The sequence below is a fragment of the Notechis scutatus genome, chromosome Z (genome assembly GCF_049901735.1).
Source record: "Notechis scutatus isolate UNSWTSFEM ecotype Mainland chromosome Z, rNotScu1.2, whole genome shotgun sequence".
Taxonomy (NCBI): domain Eukaryota; kingdom Metazoa; phylum Chordata; class Lepidosauria; order Squamata; family Elapidae; genus Notechis; species Notechis scutatus.
Genome location: NC_142025.1, coordinates 6,506,547 through 6,531,556, shown reverse-complemented (window position 1 = coordinate 6,531,556; position 25,010 = coordinate 6,506,547). Strand labels below are relative to the sequence as shown.

Here is a 25,010-nt window from a genome sequence, read left to right as displayed (position 1 = left end):
CCTCTCTTCCTCCACTTCCTCTCTCACTCCACTTCCTCTCTCACTCCACTTCCTCCCTCCACTTCCTCTCTTCCTCCACTTCCTCTCTTCCTCCACTTCCTCTCTCACTCCACTTCCTCTCACTCCACTTCCTCCCTCCACTTCCTCTCTCCCCTACCGCCCCTTTCTTCCTTCCATCCTTCTACCCTCTTCCTTCTTCCTCCCTTCCTCCCACCATTTCTTTCCTCTTCCTTATTGTTTCCTCCTTCTCTCTCTCCCTGTATCTCCTCCTCCTTGTCTTCCTGTCTGTCCCTCCGGTCCTTCCCTTCTCCTCCTCCTCCTCTTCCTCTCTTTCCTTCATTCAAACCTCACTTCCTCTCCCTCTTTCTCTGTCCTCTCCCCCTCCACTTCCTCTTTTCTCCTTCTCTCTCCCTACTTCCCTGTCCCCTTCCTTCTTCCTCCCTCTTCCCTTCCCTTCTACTTCCTGTTTCCTGCCTTTCCCTGTATTCCCTTCTTCCCTCCCTCCCCTCCACTTCCTCTGCTTCTTTCCTCTCTCCCTCACCATCTTCTACCCTCCCCCTTTTCCTATTCTTCTCTTCCTCCTCCTATTCCACTCCCTTACTTCCTGTTTCTCCCCGTCTCTCTTCCTGTATCTCCCTCCATTTCCTTCCTTCATCTTTCCTCACTCTCTCTCCCCCTACCTCCCCTCTCCCTAACTTCTCTCCTTCCTCCCTCCCTTCTGCTCCCCTCTCCCTTCCTCCTCCTCTTCTTCCTTCCTTCCTCCATTGTTTCACTTCCTCCTTTCTTCTTCCTTCCCCTTTCCTTCCTCTCCTTTCCTCTCCCCTTCCTTTTCTCCCTCCTTCCTTCCCCTCCCTCCCTTCTTTCATCCTCCCTCCCTCTCTCTCTGTCTCCTTTCCCCACCCCATCCTTCCTTCTTCCTTCCTGTCCTCCCTTCTTTCCTTCCTCCCCTCCCTCTCCCCCTCTCTTCCTCCCTCCCTTCTTTCCTCCTGCCTTCCTTGTTTCCTCTCTCTCTTCCTCTCCCTCTCTGCTTCCTTCCTCCCTTCCTTCCAGAATTTTCCAGCTGGCATGGAATTCTGGGAGTTGAAGTCCACCCATCTTAAAGTTGCTGAGATTGAAAACACTGGTCTTAACTATTTTCTAGAATACAATGCAACGCACCTCATTTGTTGAAACAGGTCAAGATAATTCTTAGGCAAGTAGTTTCATGTGTTAATTTATGTGTGGGAACATATTTTCCACTATTTGTTTAAGTCAAATTACAAAGAGGGGACACAAAAGCAGGAGTGAAAAATCTGTATTTGGATAAAGGCCTTCATGTTGCAAGAGCAGTTTGTTTGGCCAGCTGTCAAATTGCACAATCGGAGCAAACTAGGAATTCTGTAAAGCTTTAAAATGTTTTCCCCCCAACCAATATCCCCAAAGTAGATAGGACATGTAGCCCTTCACCCTCCCTTCCGCACCTCCCATAGAGAAAAGTTTGGAGATTATACATAAGATCATTCTCACCTTAAGGACTGTCTTCTCTTAGGGGGCTCTTACCTGTCCAGTTCATGCAGGCATGTTGGGTTCCATCAGCCAAGGAATGTTCAACTTTATCTGGAGATATTAGAAATCAATCCTAAAGACCTTTGACCTAGGAAGTGCATGCTTTACCATTAACCCACGCCTCCTTCCATGTCCTGAAGACCTCAAGGGGCTAACATGTTGCTTACTGTCTTACTGTCTTGCAAAATATTCTTGGCCTGTTCCTCCTTTAACAACCAAGGAGGCTACCTTACCTGCTGTACATAAGCGCCTGTTTTGAATAGAAAAATCATGTGGAAACTGGCCCCAAATATGGCCTGGGGGCACTGTTGCTACACGCTAATGAATAATGCATTACTTTCCACCCAGAGGTGTATTGTTAATTCTCTTTGTTTAATTGCCTCATTGATTACATTGAAGGCTGAGCTTTCAGCCAGCGCTTAGTGGTCCCCCTGCTGGCGAGTGTTTGCAAACACATCTTCAACAGTGCTAAAACCCAATTACCTTTGGACTGACTATTCCATCACAATCCTTGTTGATTTTGGACCGATTTTGAAGTTGTAAAAGATTGTATGAAATAGAGAGAGAGAGCCAGCTGTAGGAAGTAGGAGACAAGTTGAGGAATGGCGGGGGTTTGGGGTGCAAGAAAAAAAAACAACTAAGGTCCTATCCCTTCTGCATAGATTTACTATTAGTAGGAATTCCTCTGCATTTTCATTTATCACCAGCTGCCCTCTGGGGTTTTGCCCTGCAGCTTCCCATGTTTGCAAAGTTGCATTTGCACAGCGGTGAGAAATCATACCGACCGTTCTTGGATTTATCTCTCTCTCACACACACACACACACACAAACATACAAACACGTCACTTAAGAAAGTGAGATTTGGGATTGTTTGGTTGTTTTTTTTAAAAGGTGCCTGCAGATTTTTAAAGAGGGTGCACATTGGGCTGTGGGAGCAGGGGGCTAGCGGGCAGCTTGCAAACCAACTGCTAGTGTGTCTAGCTCTCTTTGTGAAAGGAACAAAAAGGGTGTGTGGGAAACATAGCTAAACACCTGGCGCTCCAATGCAGGATAATATGCATTTGTATTACACTGCGGTTCTTTGCTGCTAGCTATCCATTGCCCTGTGACCCATTCAGTCCTGCTGCCTTCTTTTGAGGAAGGCAGTTGTGTATTGGAGGGGAATTGGGGGGGAGGGGGGGAGAAAGTTGTACAGCAAAAATAGCTGAGGGGTATGTGTGTGTGTGTGCGTGCGTGCGCGTGTGCAATTGTGCATAGTAACAGAAGAATGTTATTTAAATTTCAAATTGGCTTGGGAGTTTTCAGAGCTACCATGTCAATAGAACCATCCCATGAAAGGGGCTTATAAGAATCCTCTTTTGTGTGTTCTTTCCTGCTGGTGGCTGCTCAGCCCGCCGAAATGAAAACAACCCGACTTGTCAGTCGAGGGAAAGTTAGCAAACTCTTTCTAACAACGTCGTTTCTTAGAACTTGCTCCTTTCCTGGGGGAGAATTTGGCGCATTTTCCAAAAGTTGTCATTTAATGAAAACTGCCTCTCATGCTTTTTTTTTTTTAATGGAATAAAATGGTAAGCAGTTGGTAACTTTTTTGTTTTCGTTTTAATGGGGGTTAATGGTTTAGCCGGCTCTTTGGTTTGAAGGTGGGAATTTGGTCTGCAAACATTTGGTTACTGTATTCGATTTGGGGGTGGGGGGGGCAGAGGGAACAGAGGTAGGCGCTGAAAATATTTGGAGGAAGTACGGTAAAATTTAGGAGATCTTCTTTTAAATTCTGTGTTGTTTTTTTGCTTCCCAAAAGTAATCGTTTCTCTAATCCTGTAGTAAGTAAAATTGACTCTTTTAATTTTGAAAAACTCTACCTTGGATGGGATGTTGTTATATGCAAATAAACAGGTATAAGAGCCTCGCATGTGGGTGTAGAGCAGTGGTTTTCAAACTTGGCAACTTGGAAGATATGTGGCTTCAACACCCAGAATTCCACAGTTAGCCAAGTTGGCTGAGGAATTCAGAGAGTTGAAATCCAGCCTCTTAAAAGTTTCCAAGTTAGAAAAACACTGGTATAAAGTATCGGGGATAATCTGGGGAAAAACAAGCAAGAACCATTACAGAACCAGTTTACTCAGTAGTTAAGGTGCTAGACCAAAAACCCAGGAGGCCATGAATTAATTATGTTAAAAGAGATGGAATGAAATTAAAGAAGGACATGTTAAGATGGGAGGAATTAAAACTGCCGTTGTTGGGGAGAACTACTGTGATAAAAATGAATATCTCACCTAAAGGATGTGTGTTTTTTTCCAGATAATACCTGTTCTGACCAGGTGATGTACCCTTTAAACAATGGCAAAAAGGATACAGGTAGTCCTTTAATTACAAACATTCATTTAGCGACTATTCAAAGTTATAAACACACTGAGAAAAAAGTGACTTACAACCAGTTCTTGTGCTTAATGACTGTTGTAGCATCCCCATGATCACCTTATCCAAAGCTGGGCAACTGATGTGTATTTTTGACAGTTGTCATGTCCCTGGGGGGTCACATGGTCACCATTTGCAACCTTCCCACCCAACAAGTAAAGTTTAATGGAAGGAGCTGGATTCACTTTAATGACGGCTTTTCCTACTTTCAGCTGCAGTTCACCTCCAAATATGGCAGATGTGCAGCAGCTAATTATTGATAGATACTGTTCATAAGCTGAACTAGTAGACCAACTCAAACATCTAGATGTGTCCTGTAGGTCTCCTTGGGATAGACAGAGTGATCTACCCACCCCAATTAGTTCCCTCCAATGCAGCATCTCCAAAAGTCAGTGGATCTCAAAGTTTGTGGTACGCTGATCCCATAAAACGATAAATCCACTGGGTGATGCCTACCACCTTCCTGTAAATCACACAAGGTCTCTTCTCTGTTTAGATTGGCTAGATCTCCTGCCGGGATCCAGAACCAGCCTGAAAGTCAGGGGTGAAGTGTAAAACTGGATTGGTGTCAGAGCCAATGCAACCCGACCAGATCTTTCTAGTGTCCTGTTCCAATCTTGTTTCTTATCCTTCCAAGGGTATCTTTTTCAGAGGAGGATATTGCTGGATCTTGATGCTGATCCTGGGTGTCATTTCAAGAAGCAGCAGCAAGAACATTTAGGCTTCAACAAGGCTTGTTGTCCTACTTGCTGACTCCAGCAAAAAAAACAACACAGGGAAGGCCATTTTGGGAATAAAGACAGACTAAGCAAAACCTGCAAACCTGTCTATACGGAACAGGAATTCTCAGTTATTCTAGGAATTCAAAGGATCTCAAAATTTGAGAACCACTCTCTTATAGAGAAGCTGCATTGGGAAGGACTCAAAGGGAGGCTTCAGATTACAGTTAGTCCCAAGTCGATTTGTGGCCTTCATATGCATTATATCATTGGCCGCTTCAAATCAACCAACTGCTGTGATAGTCTTGAGTTGTTTTATATGCATCGGAAGTGCATTAATTTAGAACAGGCATGGAAAAGTTTCTGTCAATAAGAGCTGGGAAGCCTTCACGGGGCTTTTAAGTTTTGTTCCTTCTGGCTATACCTTGCAGGTGCTCCGCAGTTCTAAAAATAAGACTTTTAATTTAAATACTGCCACCCAACAAGGAGAGACAGAGAGGTCATCTTCTAGATGCTGTGCTTAAATTCTGCAGCCCTCCTTCCTTTCCTCCCACAACTATCAGCAATGAATCACTTGCTTACCTTTATCTCAGAAGGAAGCCAGATCTTATTTTAAAAAGGAATTAATGCTACTTCTTATCACTTACGTTCTCTTAGAGGGTGCATAAATCTAAACAGTCTTTGAGCAGTCAGTCGAAGACTATAAATCCTTGTTCCTCTTCCTTAAAACATTTCAGGCTACTTTGTGCTTCCAAGCACAGTGCGCTATGCTCTAATAAGCATATTTTGGGGGGTTTGTTTCTTCATAATTTCTTTTGTTTAGCTCTTTCTTTTTAATTACACAGTCAGTTTGGTGTAAAGGCCCCAGGCTAGAAACCTGGAAAACTCTGAATTCTAGTGCTACCTTAGGCATCAAAGCTGGCTGGGTGACTTTGGGCCAATCCACTAGGAGACTGTGAATTCGAATCCCACCTTAAACATGGTCTTGAGTTATTTATAAAAATAATAAAGGTGGCATAAACATCAACCAATCCATTGCAAGCTGCCCATCTAGTCTTTCTTAGAAGGGAATAAGCAAGCTCTGGTTTTACCTAGACAGGTGCTTGTGCATACAGCGCAAGAGCTAATTAAATCATATCTGCAGCTTGGAAGCTAATTAAGCCTTTATTCCCTATTATAACAAATAATTACAATGCACAATAGGAAACAGCTCGTATGCACCATCACCTTTGGAGGGCTTTACTCCTTGTAGAAAATATGCAGAAAGGGAGCCTGAATTGCCAAACAGACCCTTTCTGTGTTGAATAAGCAACCTTACAAGTTATGGTCAGAATTTCTGAGTAACGCAGGGAAGGCCAACCTTTTAAGCTAAATAAAGCAACATCTTGCGGCCTTTATAAATCACGAGAAGTAAATTCTGCTTATTCTGCATGATTCTTCTAGGGAATAGAGGCGAAACAATTTAGTATGAATTACAAAGGAGCACGTTTAAGATTCATTAGAGAGCCAGGCTTTGTGTACCACAATTTAAACAGTGGTTCGTTGAAAGTGCAAGCTGAATAATGAATCATGGTATAGGTAGTCCTTGAGTTACGTCCATAATGAAGCCTTCCCATTATGGACATAAGCCATAATGGTGATATAAAACAAGTTGGTCTCAGGGCAATTTGATAACTTTTTTTGCAGCCATTGTTAAGTGTATTCCTTGTTCACTATGGCACAGTTTTGCCAAAAATTGGAAGCAAGTGGCGGGGGTTTTTGGGGAAACTGTCATAAAGCATGGTCAGGATGCAATGGCTGGACATGCGGCCATATTGCTGAACACCTGAGGTGTCCAGTCTTTTGACCATAGGAATGGGGAGTGACCATTGGAACTTTGAGGTGCTAAGTCCCCACTTTCAGACAAAGCATAACTTCACACAGTTATTAAGTGAGTGGTGGCAAGTCGAGGATTACCCATGTTAAAAGCAAACAAACCAATTTCAGCTTAGTATAAACCTAGTTAAATGTTTTAGGAGAGTATGGCAAGCAAGTTGCACGTTGGAAAATTATGTAAAACAGAAATTATGTAATTCTGTCATACAAGGGGGGCACCACTGATAAAGCCATGTGTCCTGCATGACTTCTTCCTGTACTTTTTTTTTGGGGGGGGGGGGGCTTAGTAGTGTCATAAAGTGACTTTTCTCTGCTCCATATGCATAGTCATAGTCACTAAAAGTTCAGCAAACTTGGGCCAAGTCTTCTCTTTGGCCAGGAATTCCACTCCAGGAATATAAAATGTGTTTCTCAACCTTGTCCACTTGAAGGCAGGTGGGACTTCAACTTCCTTGCCCAAATCTCTGTTGGCCTCTCACTTCTTCCTCCCCTCTTGGTGGACGATGGGGCTGCTGGATTCCCAAGGAAGCATCCTTTATGCTCTGCGCTGCCGGCCGGTAATAATAAGTTTGGGGGTGTTTTTTTTCGTGAGTTAAACCTGTGGTTTTGTGGTTGAACTGAAGCTGGTTCCTTGCCAGCAGCTATAAATAGCATTGTGTACGGAGAAAGAAGTTTTTTGAGCGAGGGTAAGTGGGAGAAAAGGAAAAACCCTTTAACTCTCCAGCTGGCTGCTTGCCAAACAGACAGCTGCCTCTGCGAATGAATGCATGGAGGTAGCGTGGGAAGGAGGGAGGAAGACTGTCTTCCATTGGTTCCTTGGATAACTTCAAAGCTTCCCCTCTTTGGGTCCTCTGCCTCCCCTCTTTTTCATAATGAAGGTTTGAACATAATAACTGCAATTTGTTAGGCACGCCCGGATGGCCAGAAAAATGGAGAAGGGAGGAAATTCAGGGCTACTTATATCTCAGGGCTGCAAAAAAAAAACACCACAGGCCGACACTAGGTGGCAGTAAAGAGATGCCTTTTCTGCATCCTTTGGCTTCCCTCTAGTGTTGAGTAGATTTTTTGCAGCCTACACAGCTGGAAGCCTTAGAGGAGTCAAAAAGCAAGGCAGGGGTATATGGTTGTTTTATTTTTTTATAAATTTATAGGGCCACCCAACATTCTAATGGTGCTTCTTGGCAGCTTGTGCAGAAATAAAACCTGTATTTTATTTACATTTAGATAATAAATGAATAAATAAACCCCAAATTAACCCTCCCCTCCCAAACAGGCAACAATATTAAAACCCACAAATATTATCTTCTATTGGTAGTAAATCTAAATTCTGAGGTGTGTCTCATTTATCTAGAAACAAACATTGTCCTTCTGTCTAATTGTCCAATACTAGAGTATTACAATACTAAAGTATTTCTCCCCCCCCCCTCCAGCCAAACATTCCCACTTTTCTGTGGGGTTCTAAGCCAATAAAACAGCTCCTCTTTCCTTTCCATATTTGGGGGGGTGGCTCTTAAGAAGCGTGGGAAACCTGACTGCTCCTCCTCTAATTCAAATATTTTTGCAGGTTGCAAAGTTTGAGATGAGCTATTCATGCAAGCAGTACACAGGGCAATATATATGGTAATCAATAGATAATTAGTTATTAAGAGTGGGTTCTGTGTAATAGAGGAATAATGCGTAGAGTGTTGCAACACCTTTTAACGTCCATAAAGACTCTGTCAACCCCCTCCTCTATTTCAAAATCTTCCTTTGATCGTTGGATCTTATTTTAATTTTTTCCCCCTTAAAATAAATTAATGGGCTTCTGACGGTTCATGTACAAAATGGGTGAAATACGAACCTTTTGAGGGTTCTTTTCAATCAGTTGAATGGGTGATCTTTCTTTGATCTTGCCAATAATGAAAGTGCCGCTGAGGGAATGCTGGGGAGGGGGAAATGAGGAGGGGGGAAAACCCCCTCAGCTTTCCTGTTTAGATATTGCTGGTGGGCAGTCGAGTATTTTCCTCCAAGCCAAGACTAAAACACGTCAATTAAAAATAATAAAACAGGCAAGGGTGTGAAAGTCCCTTTACCCCCAAATCTTTCTGTTTTCTTGCTTTGTCTAAGGCAGGTCTGTACATATTTGGATTTGGGGGGGGTGGCTCTTGCAGTTGTGCTGGTAAAAAAATAAAAAGTGGTGTTTTGGGATGTTGCTTTTCCCTTGAAAACAATGAAAACAGGCCAAGATGGGCCCTGTTTTCTCTAGGGGAATTGTGGTGGTGGGTTTAGCAATGTGACCTTGCCTGACAGTGGGCTGAGGTCAGCTGTTTCAGGAATGGAAACTCCATCTCCAACAATCTGCAGGGGTGAAAGGTCACTGGACCTCCCATTCGAGGTGGGGGAGAGGTCGTGGCTCCCTGGCTGTAGTTCAGAGATTGAGGACAGGGCTGCAGAAGGCGGGTGTGGGAACCGCAGAAGTCCTTCCCAAAGTCAAAGAGGGAGATCCCGGACAAAGATCAATGAACCGCAGCACAAAAGTTCAAATGTGAGCATGAGATGGTGGTGGAAGGTTAATGGAGAAAAATAAATTGGAATGGAGAAATGTCAATTCGGAGGGAGAGAGAGGGAGGGAGGAATGAAGGAAGGGGGTGGGAAAAAGGAAGGAATGGAAGACGGCGGGAGGAAGAATGGAAGGAAGGAAATGAAGAAGGAGGGAAGGGAAGGAAGAGGGAATGGGAAACCATAACAGAAATGAGGAAGGGAGGAAGCAGTGAAGGAAATTGAGGGGAAGGAAATGAGGGAGGAAGGAAAGAAGAAAGGGAGGGAAGGAAGGAGAGGAAAAGAGGGAAGGAAGGAAATGGGAGGGGGAAGGAAGAAAGAAAAGTATAAAAGAAGGAAATGAAGGAGAGGAAAAGAAGGAAATAAGGGAGCGGAAAGGAAGGAAGGAAGGAAGGAAATAAGTGTGGAACGAGGGAAGAAAATGGAGGGTAAGGAAAAAGGAAGGGAGGAAGCAAGGAAGGAAATGATGGAGGGGAAAGAAAGTAGGAATGGAGGAGGGAGGGGGCAAGGAAGAAGAATGATTGCTTGTAGCTTTTTTCTTTTTGAAGACATTCTCAAATCACTTTTTGAGACTGGGTGGTGATGGGGGTTAAAAAACAGGGGAGACTGCAGATCAAGGAGGAAGTTGATAAGAAAGGGAGCCCGTTGCGTCTTATAGCTGAGACCAGATTTGGTATCAAGCTGTTAGACTTCCTTAGAAGTATTAATTACAGTGGCCCTTAATCTTAATTTGCATAATCTTAATTAATTAATTAATCTTAATCTTAATTTGCATAAGCGCACCAACATGCCTACCGTCCCTGTCCTTACAATAAAGACAGTATAACTATGTATAAGTATATACATAGTTATGAATACATGAAATGAATACCCATTTCAGGTATTCATAACTATGTATATACTTATACCTATTACCTTGTAAGCGATTGACAAATCAAAATAAATAAAATAAAATAAATAAAATCAAGGAAGTGTGACATCACCATTACAAATATTGGTTGCCTTTACAAATAACAGCTGTTTTAGCCTATTGCTTTGCATAACTGCAGTTGTTGTCCAAGGAAAACGGCCACCGTCCTTCTTTCCTGTCTCAGATATTCCTTTGCCTTACGTAAAATGTGATTCTCTAGCCTTTATTTCTAGAAGTAGAGAATGTAATACAGGTAGTCCCTGGCTTGCAACCATTTCAGCGACCATTCGAAATTACGGACGGCCCTGAACGAAAGGACGGGACAAGCTAGTAAGTAAGTAAACCACAAGCTAGTTAAATAAGTAAAACCACATTGTTGTAAGGTTGACTGGTTTCCTCTTGAGGTCTTCCCCTGGGATTTAGGAGGGAAAAAACTTCAGATGGCTGGACAGCTGTTTCTACTGTGAAAGAGGGGGCATTTCTGTGCACTTGAGGGCCATCTGCTAACCCCTGGAAACCTCTTCAACTTCCAAAACCAAACAATTAAAATAAGGGGAAACACATTAAAACCAATGCTTTCCCAATCAAGTGGAACAGATTAAGAAAACGCAGATGGCATTTTCCTCTGAAAACTAGCCACTCTGTGTGTATTTCATCCCAACCTTTCTCTTTATCAGATGTTTGGTTGGATATATCATCTGGGAAAGCACGGTTGATATTATAGAAAGTTTTTCAGTCAATGCCCAAATTCTCGCACTTTTCCTAGATAATGATATTTAATCTTTTCCAGCTTTCTTTCTTCATTCGCTGGATCAGCCGGACAAAATGTTCAAATCTGTGACAAGGGAAAAGGGAAGTGGGCTCCTTTTTTGGCATCGGGGATGTGTGTGTGAGAGAGACTCTCTTAACACAGACTCCACAACCAAAAAGTGTGGCTTGTCTGGACACACACACACACACACCATTTATTTTTGCAAAAGGGAGTGGGGGGAACAGTACAATTTGATAAGTTTGTGTTTTAAAAAAATAAGCTTTCCTTGCCAGAGGTTACAGTTATGAACATTGAACATCATTAAAAAATAAAAAGAAAGGGAGTGCAACAGTGATTTTTATTTTAGAGACTTGCGACAAAGAGCTAGTTAAATGCAAATTGAATAAGAACCTAAACCCAAGCAAGATGACATATTTATCTTATTTCTGCAGTAAAAAGTAGCATGCATTTTTTTAGGGGGAGAGGCAAGATATCCTTTTTCCTTCATAGATATCAATAAGATAACTTTCTTGCAAATCCAAATAAAACTTGGAAACTGAAATAGAAATTTCCCAATTCTGTTTTATTGCAATTTCATTAAGGAGGGTTGATTGTGAATCATTTGAAATGCTTCTTTCTAGCTTTCTGCCCACCTGGGCCGAGCTTATGATCTCAACTTCAAAAGTTGTAGGTGCTCCAGCATGGGAGGTTTTTGAGAAGAGACTGGACAACCATTGGTCTGAAATGGTGTAGGGTTCCATGTTTGAGTAGGGGGTTGGACTAGAAGACCTCTGAGGTCCCTCCAACTCTGTAATTCTCTTAAGCTACATTCTGATTCTCCTTCTGTCTTTTGACAATTTATTATCTGTTCTTTCTTCCATTCCTTTTCCAGACATCCCACATTGTGTCTTAGCTCCCTGGGCTAAGATAGACAATGCTGATCTTCCAGGCTCATCTTCCAATGTGTTTGATTTTAACTCCCATGATTCTCACCTTCCTGACCGAAGGATGATGGCTGCTGAAATCCAACACACCGAGGAGTGAAAAAAAAAAGCTGCTATAAAGGTTAAAATTGCACAACCAAACCTCATGGTACCTTCTATTTGCTGATGGTTGATGGTAACTATGTGCTATCAAATCAGCATCAACTCCTAGCAGCTACTAGATAGATTTTCTCCTAACCTGGTCCTTCAGGTCTTCTGAAACAAATTATACTCAGTAGCATAATAGCTTTTCTTCCCTTACTAGTAATGTCCTCATTTGCATCCTAATTTGGATATAATTTATTGTATCAAACTGCCCTTATAGGCTAAATTAGCTAGACAAATAAGATCATGAAGATGAGGTTTTGTTTTTTTTCTGCAGGGCTTCCAAATCCATTTTCCCCCCCTTCGATGAAAATACCTTCTTTACATTTTTGCTAATTAACTTGCTGCAATGGCTGGTAGCTGTTGGTCCACTTGTCCATCTCTGTCCATAGACTTATTTTCCGACCTAGGAAACCAGAGACAGTAATTCTCAAGAGAGAAGGTTCATCAAACGGGAAGGAATTTGGGGTAGGTTATCCAGACCTACCATTCTTTCTGTAAGTAATTCACCTTTATTGGTTTGATACTGAAATCTATTCCCTGGCCTCTTGATTTGTCCAGCATATTTGCATTCTTACTCATTGATCTATTAGTATTATTTCTACCTGACTTCATTCAAGCTGGTTCTGAGCAGCATGTTACTTTTAGTAGGAAAGGAAAAGCAACAAGGATGAATCACAGAGTTGTGATAGTGACAATATCCCTCCCAGTGAGAATAATTGCTGAGCCCAGCTTTCACAGGCAGAGAAAACCCTTCTTTCCTCAGTTTGCAATCACAGTTTAATGTATTTGAATGCTGCCTTTAATTCAGGCTTGTCTGGGGAAATACCCTTTTTTTTGCCTTGATTCATTTTCAGCAAACTATTCACAGCCAGAGAGAACAGCCTGAATTTACAATGACATTTTCTAAAGAAAAAAAATGTTCCAGAGGAACATTTAATGGTCCTATCTGAACCAGATGCTTCACTGAAAGGGTATATATTTGAAAGTGTGTGGGGGATAGGAAGTAAATGATGCATTTTAGACTTCCCTGGCCTATACTACTGAAGTCTCATTATCATGACCTTTAACTGGGCAAAACATTGCATCATAGGGCAATAGTTTTTGAACCAAAGCACTTTAAATGGGCTAACATACAGAATGCATCTAAAATGCAGGGAAAGTTGTAGCTACTTATGCTACCGGTTGCTGTTGTGGTCACGTGATCTTTATTTTCAACCTTCTGTGACAGTTTCCCAGCCGCTCTCTCAATCCCTTGCTCCCTCTCCTACCCAGCATCAGATACTTACCTGTTTGCTGGGAGGGGAAGGGAAAAAGGAATATGGGAAATAAAAGAGCCCTTTTTATTACCCTAAACCAGGCACTCAATGGGGATTTGGGTCCATTCCTTTCTCTACCTAGTCTTAACAAGTTAATGAGCACATGAAGAATTATATGCATTTCATTCAGAAAGACGTTTTAAGTATTTAATCCTGCCCTTTCAAGAGATGTGAAGAAACTTAGATGTCCTTGCATAGATGAGTATCTTCCAAAAGTTTCGGCTGTGATGATTTCAGCAGAACAGCCTTTCCTAATCTAGCGCTTTCCAAATAGGTTGGACTTAAATTTCCATTTTTTTTAAATGCCCTAAGAGCTGAAGGACATCTGAAAGAGTCCCAAGTTGGGAGGGGCGGGAAAAGAGAAGCAAATGCATAACCATTAAGGGAAAAAAAATCTATAGACTTTCTTGTCAAAAATGTTAACCTTGCTTGGGGCAGCTGACTTTTCAAATGCATTTTATTCACACAGCTCTCAAACTTTTAAAGAAATAACCTTCCCTGTTGGGGAATTGCTATTATTAAGATGTCAAGAAGAGTTAAAAAAAACGTAGGGGTGGATATTATTTCGGAGAGGATGTTTCTGTAACACAGTTGAGAAGCTGCCAACTTCATTCTAGGGTGTAAAACTGCCAAGATTTTGACTCCATAGCAGAATAGTTCCACAGTATCTGTCGTAACTGCGAGAACTAGTTGTAAGTCACTTTCAGTGGTCATCTGGGTAGCCCCACTTATTAAAGGAAGGCCTCGACTTACAACCCCACATTTAGTGACCATTAAAAGTTACAGTGGGGTTGAAAGAAGTGTCTTATAACCAGTCCTCGTGCTTACGATGGTTGCAGCCCCCTGACAATTCCCATAATCAAAATTTGGGCACTTAGGAACTGGCAGGCATTTACAATGATTGCCGTGCCCCAGGGTCATGTGATTGCTATTTGGGGGAAGCTGAATTTGCTTAATGACTGCATGGTCCATTTTATGACTGCAGCGCTTCGCTTAATAACTGCTCGACAAAAAAGGATTGTAAAATTGGGCATAACTCACTTAAGGACTGCCTCAGTTAGTGTAGGAAATTGAAATCCATATCAAGTGGCCAAGGTTGGGAAAAAAACAACACTATGCTGGTCCTTTATAAAGAGTTATCTCTGCCAGCTACCTTTTGCGTGGGGCATTTCCCACACATTTGCTGCCTTTGGACCTCAGCAAACTCTGCTGCATTTTCAGCAAAATGGGCCAGAAAGCATGCAGCCTGTAGCCTTTAATTTAGGTACCTGCGCATTTATGTGCGAGGAGACATATGGCTCCAATAATTGGCTGAATGGAGTCAGAAGTCGCCCTGGAATGAGATGAGAATGCTCTTTCTTCTAGCAGGATGGTCCTCCTGAGAGAGATCTGGCCAAAGTATGATGGGAAAAATGCTCCATTCAGCTGAATTCATGTTGTGCGCTAGTTATGACTTCCCTACATGAATCCTGAATGATATTTACAAAGAGGAGGAGGAGGAGAGAGAGAGAGAAAAACACCTCTTGCCTTTACAGGTAGTCCTTAACTTACGACCATAATTTTGTGACTGGAACGTCCCTTGCTAAGTGATGTAGTCATTAACTGAGTCAGCAGTTGACTGCACCCAATTTTATGACCCTTTTTGCTGTGATCATTAAACAAATCCAGCTTCCCCACCCCCAATTGATTTCGCTTGTCAGAAGCCCATGAGAAGGTAGCAATTAGAGTTACTTATGAAAAATAATAAAGGCAGGATATAAATAAATTAAAGAAAAAAGAATATAAGAAGACTGGTGTTTAAGGTGGGACAAATAGACTGCTGATTGGAACCCCCCACCCCCCACCCCCCAAAAAATTGTCAGCCTGGATGGTCCTTCCAGAGGGAATTTTATTTTGTCCTGCTTTATTAACTAAACAATATGGGAGTCTAAATGATGTATTCTTCCATTTACAATTGAAGAATTGAAAAGGCTCCATATGGAAAGCAAAAAAATATATCAGTGAATTAGCTCCTCCCTGTTTTAGGGTTGTTTCTGGTCTTAAAAACAGGCTTATAACTTTAGAACAAAGTGCAAACATAGGAAATAAGGAAGGAGAAAGAAAGCTTAGTGAAAAGGCTTAAGGATGTAAAGCAAAAGAGTTAGAGATACCTAGGAAGGACTAAAGAAATCAGGGCACCACAGAGGCACCTGGGCAAAAATCACTGAATCTTCTAGAATTTCCTAACGTCTTCCTCTGTTTTTTATTCACAGTGATGACAGGACAATTCTTGGAATTTTCCAGTTGCCTCAAGATACTTCTGTGGTCCCTGAAATAGAATATACCCAACAGAGTAGGAAGCTAACTCCTAAAATATAATGGTAGGGGAGGGTGGCTTTTAAAATTCTTTCCTGGAATGTGAAAACTGAAGGCACCCAAGTCATCTTTTTATGGGTTTTGGCTTCTTCCCCTCTTGAAGTATTTCAGGAATCTGTTGGCTTCCTTCTGGGCCTCTTGAGGAGCATGTGGTCTTGCAAAAGGCTTCCTGATTCCCCTTGCCACCCTCTTTTAAAAGACAAACACAACAACTTGTCTCCTTTGTTTTGTTGTTAGCTGAAGGTTAATTTCACTTCAAAGCAAGGGGGGGGGGGAGGGAAGGAAGCTTGAGAATAGCTTTCGTAGGAAATGAGCTTGGATAAGAGAAGGCAGTCTTCGCCTCTGTATGTTATTAGATGATTCCTAAAAAGTTCAAATGGTTTCGATTATGGAAACATTAAGAGAGAGAGAGAGAGCATAGTTTTTATGGCTCTGTTGTTTTTTTTTAAAAGGAACCCATTTAAGGTCACTCACTCCCACCAATATGTATGGCTGAAAAAGAGAAAATGGTTTGTAAACAGCATTCCAAAACTCCCTTGGCCTTATGTTTTCCACTGTTTTTTTGGCAGGAATCATGGAAAGAAATTTGCTTTCCTCTCCAGTTTGGACTTGAGGAGGGAGAGCACAGGATATGATTTACCTCCTTGAGTTTTCTGCTAAGTTTTGGAAGGAAGAGCATCTAGGTAGCTTGATATTTAAATAGTGATAGAATCTTCTTTGAATTTTTAAACACTGTGATAGAAGTAGGGGCAAAGTATTCATTTCACCTGTCCACCACACACTTAATTTTCCACTGTATCTTGTGACAGGTTTATATTATCTGCCATTGTTTTATTTGAAGTGAGAGGCTAGAAATAGGGGAAAACCCCAACTACTGAAATAACTCTTTTAAGAGTTAAATTTTCATTGACCTTTATTCAAAAGCTCTAGTTGTCATGACCCTTAAGTGGGTGAAATGGTGCATCATAGAGCAACCATTTTTGATATAAAGTACCTCAAATGAGCTAACTTACAGAATATGTTCAAAATTCAGAATCCACGACTCCCAAGGGAGTGAAATTTGAGAAAGTTGTGGCTCGTAATGTGCTACTTACTGCTGCTGTGTCATTGGCTTGCTACTGCAGCCACATGCTCTTCCTTTTCAACGTTCCATGACAGTTTCCCAGGCAGTCACGTAGTCCCTTGCTCCCTGCCCTGCCCAGTATCAGCTACTTACCAGCCTGCTGGAAAGGGAAAGGAAGGGGAGATTTCCAGTGCTCCCTTCTAGATTCCCACTCATTGGAGATAGGAAGTTGGAAGTCACTCTTGCTCTTACTGCTTTTTTGCCCACCATTCTGTTTCTACTATGAGTGTCTGGTTCTTCTCATTAAGGCTATAGATTCCAGAAGAAAGGCTGGGCATCTTTTGGCAATAAAGAAGAGACTGGACAGTCATTTACCTGGAATGGTGTAAGGTTTTCTGCTTGATCAGGGAGTTGGCCTAGAAGACTTCCCAGGTCCTTTCCAACCCTATTGTTCTATATTATATGATAGATTGTGGAGGAAAATGGGTGTTTGCAATTTCTTTCCAAGGAGGAAGAGATTTTGGCAAATCCTGATGAATGAAATATGGTGGTGCCTTGGCCAGTGGTCTGTCTTTGTACCTGCTCCTATTAGCGGTTAGCCCTCTTTCAAATTCCAACTGTATTCCAAAATAACCCCAAGGAAAAATGAGGAAGGAATACCTAAACATACTGGGCATAAAATATAAAAACAATAAGTTTATTAGGAAGGGAGAGATGGGAAGCTTCTCCAAAAAAGCAAGCCAGGTTCCAGGATAATGACTGAATGAGTACTGAAATACTGTGTCCTGTCTGCAAAAATGGAATTGTTTTTTCAGCAGGGTATAATAGTTACAGGAATAGATTAGAACTTGGCTAGGGGAACCAGGGTGCTCAAGGTAGCTATGAAAATATCTGTTTATCATTTGTGAATTCTTGGATGTTATTCTTAAACAGGTTGTCAGGTGTTTGCAGGAGAGTGTTGCCCTGGACAGTGTTTTTCAACTTTGTCAGAGGTGTGGACTTCGAATCCCAGAATCCCTCAGCCTGCATGCTAGCTGAGGAATTCTGGGAGTTGAAATCCATGCAGTTTAAGTAGTTGTCAGGGTTGAAAAATACATTGTCAGAGCCATCAGGAAGTAATCAAACAAATCAGTGCTTTTCATTCAAGGCAGACAATTTATTAGTTAACGTGTTACTTCTGTAAGTTTTTTCAACCCAGTGGTTTTACTAGGAATCTGTGGGACAATGTAATTCTGCCTACCCCTTCCTCCTTGAAAATAGTACATTGCTATAAAGTGCTCCTTTATACCTTTAACTCCCGAGCTACATTTGCTGACTGGGGTAGAGGGGGGGGAGGGAGGAAGAGAGGAGGGAGGGGAATAAGGAAAATAGAATGGGAAAGAGGAGGGAGAGACAAGGAAGAAGGAAGGAACAAGAGAGAGGATGGGTTGGTGGAAGGAAGGAAAAGGAGGGTGGGAAAGGGAGGAAGGAGGGAGCAAGAAAGGAAGGAAGGAAGGAAGGCAGGCAAATTTTAGATTTCGCTGCGCATTCTGTAAAACTTGCTCCATGGAATTGCCCCATCTTTGAAAGTTTTATCAAATCCTTCTGTTGCAAATCTCCTATGTTTACATGCCTATCTGATCACTAAATTGGGAATCTGTGGGAGTTCCTTTAATCTTTCTGCAAAGCTGAAGTTGCAGTGTTGTGTTGAGAAACAAAGTTATTTGAAAACAATTCCTTTGATTTCTGAAGCATTTTCCAGGCATCAAAGTTACAAAGCCTTACAGAATGTAACAGTTGTGTTCAGTTTATATTTTCCTTGCTTTAAAAATTGTTCCTTTTCATCCATGAAAAGGAAGGAGATTTCCTCCTCCAGAATGCTATAAACTCTCCTTATAGTCATGATTGTCTCCTACCAGATTAAGTTGGTCATAATGTATCTTTCTAAAACTTTTCTCTCTCTGGTATTTTAAACCATGCATTTTATTATCAGGTTAAAACAAGAAATGTAATAAGAGTTTTATCATTTTTGAATATTTTTAGTTTCTAATTGAATTAAGGTGACTATATAGTATGCAATAATAATGAGAGAAAGCCTGATATAAATTATTATTACGTGTAGAAGCTGAAGTTTGAAAACAGCTGTGATTAATTCTTCTTGCCATATATGTACATTTTTGACACCAAGATGAAGCTTCTTGTTATAATGATCATTTCTTGACTTTTTTTTTCATTGCAGAAGATCTCTTCTCTTTACACATGCCCAAATTCTACATAACGCGGACAAATATCTGTCTGCATAATAATTCTGTTCATGTTTCACCACAGATTGCAGGAGGCAAAAAAAATATAGTTTGATATGGTCAACTTTTGCATTAAACAATTTCATTAATCTTCAAAACTATTGACACAATTTTAAAACTGCAATTATTTCCTTGGCTGTTCCTGTACAGTTGCAAATTGTTAACAATACAGCAAATCCTGCTACCAATATACTTACTGATCAATCAGTAAAATATGAAATTGTCTTTGTTTTAAAACTGCTTAACTAGTCCAACTTAAAATAAGTAGTATAGAATATATTTCATTATTATGATTATTATATGTATTTACTAATTGCAGGAAAATAAACTTCGGTCACGATTCTTTAGCCTAAAATAATCTGAACAGTGTAATTTAAAGATATGTCCCTGTGTTAGATCAGTGGATGTAAAAATGAGCACCCAATATGAGCCTTTTGTTAAATAACTAGCATTAGGAATGCCAGCAAATTGGGAGATCTGATAGACCCAAGAAAGATCAATATTCTATTTCTTAGTCATTTGGATTGTGCTTTGGAAATCTAAGGAAATTGAGCAGAATTGCTTTGGATGAGATGAAGAGGGCCTTAAAATATATAAAACCACAGAAAGCAAACATAGAAATGCAAACTAATTTCTTGTTTAGCTTTATATGAGTTTGTCGCCTCTCTTCATCCGAGAAACTTTAGGACATTGTGGGGACATTATTGCCAGTTGAGGCTTATGTAATCTTCATTTCCCAACCAATTGGCAAAAATTGTTGTATAAATGTGGAAATGGCAACATTCTTGTTCTTGAGAAATAAGTTGCCCCCAAAAATGAAAAAACAGAGGCAAGGAACACAAAGTTGCAAATGATGAGAAATGAATTTTCAGGCTTCATTCTACTCTAGGGAAAACCTCTCCCTTATCCACTTCACGTTTTTATTTACACCCCTGTGGTTTTCCCTTCTAAAGAAAGTTTTGAGTTGTGGTCCCTGACCACCAAAACCTTGTCCCCTTCCTCTGGCACCAATCCAAGACAGAAGTATTGGGTTTTGTGCAAGCAACATCACCAGTCCTTTCCTTTGGTTTTCCAGACTTAATTAACCCTTAAATTTGTCAACTCTTTGATGCTCTGTGTCCTTTGCCTGTTATGAAGGCCATCACAACTTTGAAAAATTGGTTATAAGTAGCTCTGGGGAGATCTGTTGTAACTTCAGATGTGTCATGAAGTGAGGACTGTCTGTATGTGCAGACTCTGTGAATGGACAATCTAGTCTTTTACAGGTTTCAAGCATGGTCATCCAATGGTAACCTTGATAGCGGTAGTGAGTATGCTGCTGGTTTAGCTTTATCTAGAAGGTCTTAAGTTGTCTACCTTTTGAGAGGTCCTCGGTGCTCTCTGAGCGTGGTTCTTTTCTTGCAGACATTTCATTACCAAACTAGGCAACATCTTCAATGCTAGTGGGGAGTGGAGTTTGGTCTCATTTTATATTCTGTTTATATCTTTATGGGAATATAAGAAATATGGACAGTAACCTTCCTCAGTCTGGTGTCTTTCAGATGTTCTGGATCACAAGTCTTATCATCCCTGGTCACCATGATCAATGACCAGCCTTCGTTATTTTTCTTTCCTACAATATAATCATTAGTGTTGGATTCTTTTACCTCTTCCTCCAGGATCTGGCCAGGGAGAGGCTGAGACAAGAGAATGCACTTATTACAATGCCAACTGGGAACTGGAGAAGACTAACCAGAGTGGAGTGGAACGCTGCGAAGGTGAAAAAGACAAGCGCCTGCATTGCTATGCCTCCTGGAGAAACAACTCTGGATCCATCGAACTGGTGAAGAAAGGATGTTGGCTTGATGACTTCAATTGTTATGACAGGTAAGAGCGATGAGGTAGGAATTCCTCATGAAATAGAGACATTGTCCTGAATTCTTGTTTAATAGTTCTATATCACAGGGATGGTCACAGATTGGCTGTCAGCAGTGGAATCTTGGCTCCGTGGTTCATAGTCTTAATGTAAACAAATGTCAGGCACAAATAACCAGGAGCATTCTTTGAGTTCAAAACACCTCTCTGCCTTCACCCGCCTTAAGAAAGTCTTCCACGCCAAAAGGGGCTATTTTCACAGAGCCACTTTGAGGAGTGGGAAGGCTGGCGGTCATGCTGACTTCAATTTAAGGTCTCTACATTAGGTCAACCATCTCCTGCTTCCCCCCGCCCCCCCCCCATGTAATTGTAGAATCCAGGAAAGTTTAAAAAAAAAATCTCCCAGGTGTTTTCGCACAATGAAAGCCCAGTTCCTTTTCCAGCCAGCTCAAAAGAATATCCTGTACGTGGCAAACCATGTGCTCTTGTTTGCTTGTTTTCTGTAGAAAAGGAGAAAATTAATCATTTGGAGCGGCAATCTGGAGAAAAACAAGTTGGGGTTGAGGGTGGAATGACTGGAACCTGTTTTTGAGCTACTGTTGCCCGTTAATTGCCCATTTTTCAGGATGGCCACACAAGCACCCACCTTCCATTTTGCTGTTTTTTTTTTGTTTTTTTTTTGACGGCCTCAGCTAAACCACTCGGCTGCATTCCCTTTTAAATGCACTTAGTTGGGCTTTCCCCCCCCTCTTTGCTCCAGGAGTTTTATTAAATGTTTACAACCACATCAGTCATAGTAGTTGAAAGAAAAAAATTAGATTTATAACAAGCAGTGGGATGATGGTCATTGCTGAGAAAAAAACAAATATATTGTGGGTGGTCTGAGCCTGTTTTCAGCATTGCATTTTCCACGTGGGCTGATGGCAGAAATATTTCTTAGAACTGGTCATGATTCCTACAAGCACTCCAATCACCAGGAAATGAGTCAAGGAGCCTCTATTTGCATTAAAGGTAGTCCTTAGGATGGGTTGGTTAGGGACCACTTGATGCTACCATGGACCTCCAAAAAACTACCTCCAAAAAGCTAGGACCTGGTTTTGGAATTTGATCAGTCGCTAAGCACCCAAAGGGTGCTCGCAGGACTGTAGAGAGCAAGGGCTTAGCCATTTTAAGACTTGGGGACGTCAACTCCCAGAATCCTCCAGCCGTGGCAGCATCCCCTGGTCACATCTTCAGGCGCTTGGCAACTGACTCGTATTTATGACGGTTGCAGTGTCCCTTGGGGTCATGTGATCCCCCTTTGTGACCATCTGACAATGGGGAAGCCAGATTCACTGAACCACTGTGCTACTAATTTAACAACTGCAGTGATTCACTTAACAACTGGGGCAAGAAAAGCTCTAAAATGGGGCAAATTTCACTTAACATACATCTCACTTAACAACAGAAACCTTGGGCCCAATTGTAGTCATAAGTTGAGGACTACCTCTATGATTTGCTGGAAATATTATTTCCTCTCCTTTCTCCTGTGTTCAAAACCCAAAGGATAGGTTATTTGTGTGTTTGTTTACATTCTCTTAGAACACAAACATATAGTAGCTATATTTATTTATTAATTAAATTTATATTGGCCGCCCACATCAAGGAAAGTGTCTCTGGATAATATTTGCAATCCAATAATATTATATAGCTAGTCCTTGACTTACAACCAATCATTCAGCAGCTGTTTGAAGTTATGACAGTGCTGGTCCTCACACTTACAACTATTGTAGCATTCCTGCAGTGACAAGTTTCAGAATTCAAGCCTTTGGCAACTGGCATGATAGTTGCAATGGCCTGGAGTCATGTGATCACAATTCGTGGCCTTCCCAGCCAGATTCCAACAAGCACAAGTCAATAGGGGGAAACCAGATGTGTTTATCTGCCAGGTGCTTCACTTAACGACTGATTCACTTAACAATGGCAAAAAAGGTTGTAAAATCAGACCATTCACTTAACCATTTTGCTTAGCATTGGAGATCCCAGTCTCAATTATAGTTGTAAGGTGAGGACAACCTGTGACTATTATAACTATAGCTTTACTTCCTCTGATTTGACCTTTTGCAAGTTTATTTTAAGGTTTGGAGATCTCCCACCGGGAATTTTGTTCCTTTAACACCTCTTGTAAAATATGTTGCATCAGCAAAAGAGGAAAAATAAAAAGAATTTGCTTGCACGGTGAAGCAGGTTCGGTTGCATGGACAACACAGGAATTCACTGGCTTAGCTTGTTTTCTTTTGTGTTGTTTTAATCTACAGGCAGGAATGTGTGGCCACCGAAGAGAATCCACAAGTATATTTCTGTTGTTGCGAAGGGAATTTCTGCAATGAAAAATTCACTCACTTACCTGAAGTTAATGGCCCAGAAGGTGAGAATCAAGGGTATAAATATTTGAACCCAGTACAGTAAGCCCTTTTTCGTTTTGTTTTCTTTTTTTTACAAAATGTAGTTTTTTCCCAGGTCCTGCAAAAAGGAGGCTGGCTTTGAAAAGATATGGAGAACGGTTGCAGAAATTGGGTATGTCTGGTTTAATGAAAAGAAGGATTAGGGATGACATGAGAGCAGCCTTCCAATATCTGAGGGGCTGTCTCAAAGAAAAGCTATTCTTCAAAGCAGGACAAGAAGCAACGGATGGAAACTAATCAAGGAGAGAACCAACCTAGAACTAAGGAGAAATTTCCTGACAGTTAATCAGTGGAACGACTTGCCTCCATAAATTGTGGGTGCTTTATCACTAGAAGTTTTTAAGAAGAGGATGGACATCTATTAGTCTGAAACAGTATAGGGTCTCCTGCTTGAACAGGGGGTTGGACTAGCAGACCTCCAAGGTCCCTTCCAACTCTGTTATTCTGGTTGAAATTCAATGCAATTTTCTAAGATGAAAATAAAAATACCTTTCCCTCTTACAGTAGAATAACGGGGTATATTCTGGCAGGCTGAATGTTTGTTGGCAGTGCTGGCTTTTAAAAGTCCATTGCTAAAGTTAAAAGGTTATGGGTTGAAAAGTCTACGGCCACAGAAAGAGTTTGCTCAACATTTTCATGGTCCCCCTCCTGCTTTTCCTCCCCTTCTCCTGTATAAAATATGATTTTGATTGGTTGGTTTTTCTTTTAGGTTAGGGACATCTTCAGTAGTAGGTCAGGTCACACTGCTTCCTACAATTCTTTTCGGGGCATTCAGGACATCAGTGATCTAGAAGGACATACAAGTGATCCAGAATGCAGTGTCCATCCAAAAAAAAAAAAAAACAGAACACGATGTTCTTCATTTACAGACCAAACCCTACTCGTCTGCTCTTTGTCCTGATGAGAAATAGCTGGTTTAAAAATTGAACCAAAGTTCTTTGAGATCGTTTAAGTAATAGGCAGTGAGCTGCTGCACTCTGTTGATTCAATAAATGAACAAACTACAGATGGTTTGACGTAAGGGGGATTTTAAAAATGATGAAATAATACATAAATAAGAAAATTTCATGGAAATTTGATGATGAATGCCTAGTGATGCCAAATGTGGATGAATACTTGAGTCAAATTCCTTAGCACAAGTTTCAAGTCACATGTTTTGTGTGATAAGAGTCATGATCTATGCTTCTTCATTTCAGTTTCACTGCAGATTCTTGCAGATGTTGCTGTTCAGAATTTCTTGTTCTGAAGACATGGCAAACATGTTGAACCATCTTCAAAACAACTGCCGTTTGTTAATGATGCCCACTTAAGGGACAGTTGGTGGACATAACTGGATCACTATGGACCAATGGACTGTTCATTCCTAGCTAAGCCACCACGCTGCAATTTTGCTTCACTCTGTCAGCTGAATGCACTAATTATGAAAAATATTGGTCCCTAATAGACCATTTTTCAGGAGCCAAAATCAAAACATTATGGAGCCTGTTCAATGATAATATGCATGCCTCTCTAAAATGTTTTGATTAAATTAACATTTTAAAAGCCACAATATAATGCTTTAGAAATTCCTGTCATATAAACTTAATGGAAGCTAAAGCTTCAATGCTGAGACCCCAAAGTAACAGTCATTGGGTATGTGAACCTGTGTCTGATGCCATGAAGCATGGGGTCTTCGGTGCAAACTCAATTCCCCCCCATCACCTCTCTTTCAAATTGATTTTTCCTGGGAGAAAAATGTATTATGGTAGGGCTCTTAAGCGCTATCATTTTGGGGGAGAATTGGGGGGCTCTCCATAGAAGGAGAGATAAAGATATTGTGGAACTTACAAATGCTTAAGAAAGCTGCAGCGGT

General features: G+C 41.1%; 1 protein-coding gene across 19 annotated transcripts in view; it reads left to right on the top strand.

The window, feature by feature from the left end:
* ACVR2B (activin A receptor type 2B) overlaps window positions 1-25,010 on the top strand; it is a 71,587-nt gene that overhangs the window by 26,503 nt on the left and 20,074 nt on the right. For 12 of the 19 annotated variants that reach the window (XM_026678930.2, XM_087946606.1, XM_087946609.1 and 9 more), the window contains exons 2-4: window positions 20,519-20,726; window positions 23,012-23,121; window positions 23,214-23,270. In XM_026678930.2, coding sequence (XP_026534715.1) covers window positions 20,519-20,726; window positions 23,012-23,121; window positions 23,214-23,270 — 375 coding nt within the window. The remainder of the gene's footprint in view (window positions 1-20,518; window positions 20,727-23,011; window positions 23,122-23,213; window positions 23,271-25,010) is intronic. The other 7 variants (XM_087946613.1, XM_087946612.1, XM_087946610.1 and 4 more) reach the window with 1 other exon arrangement.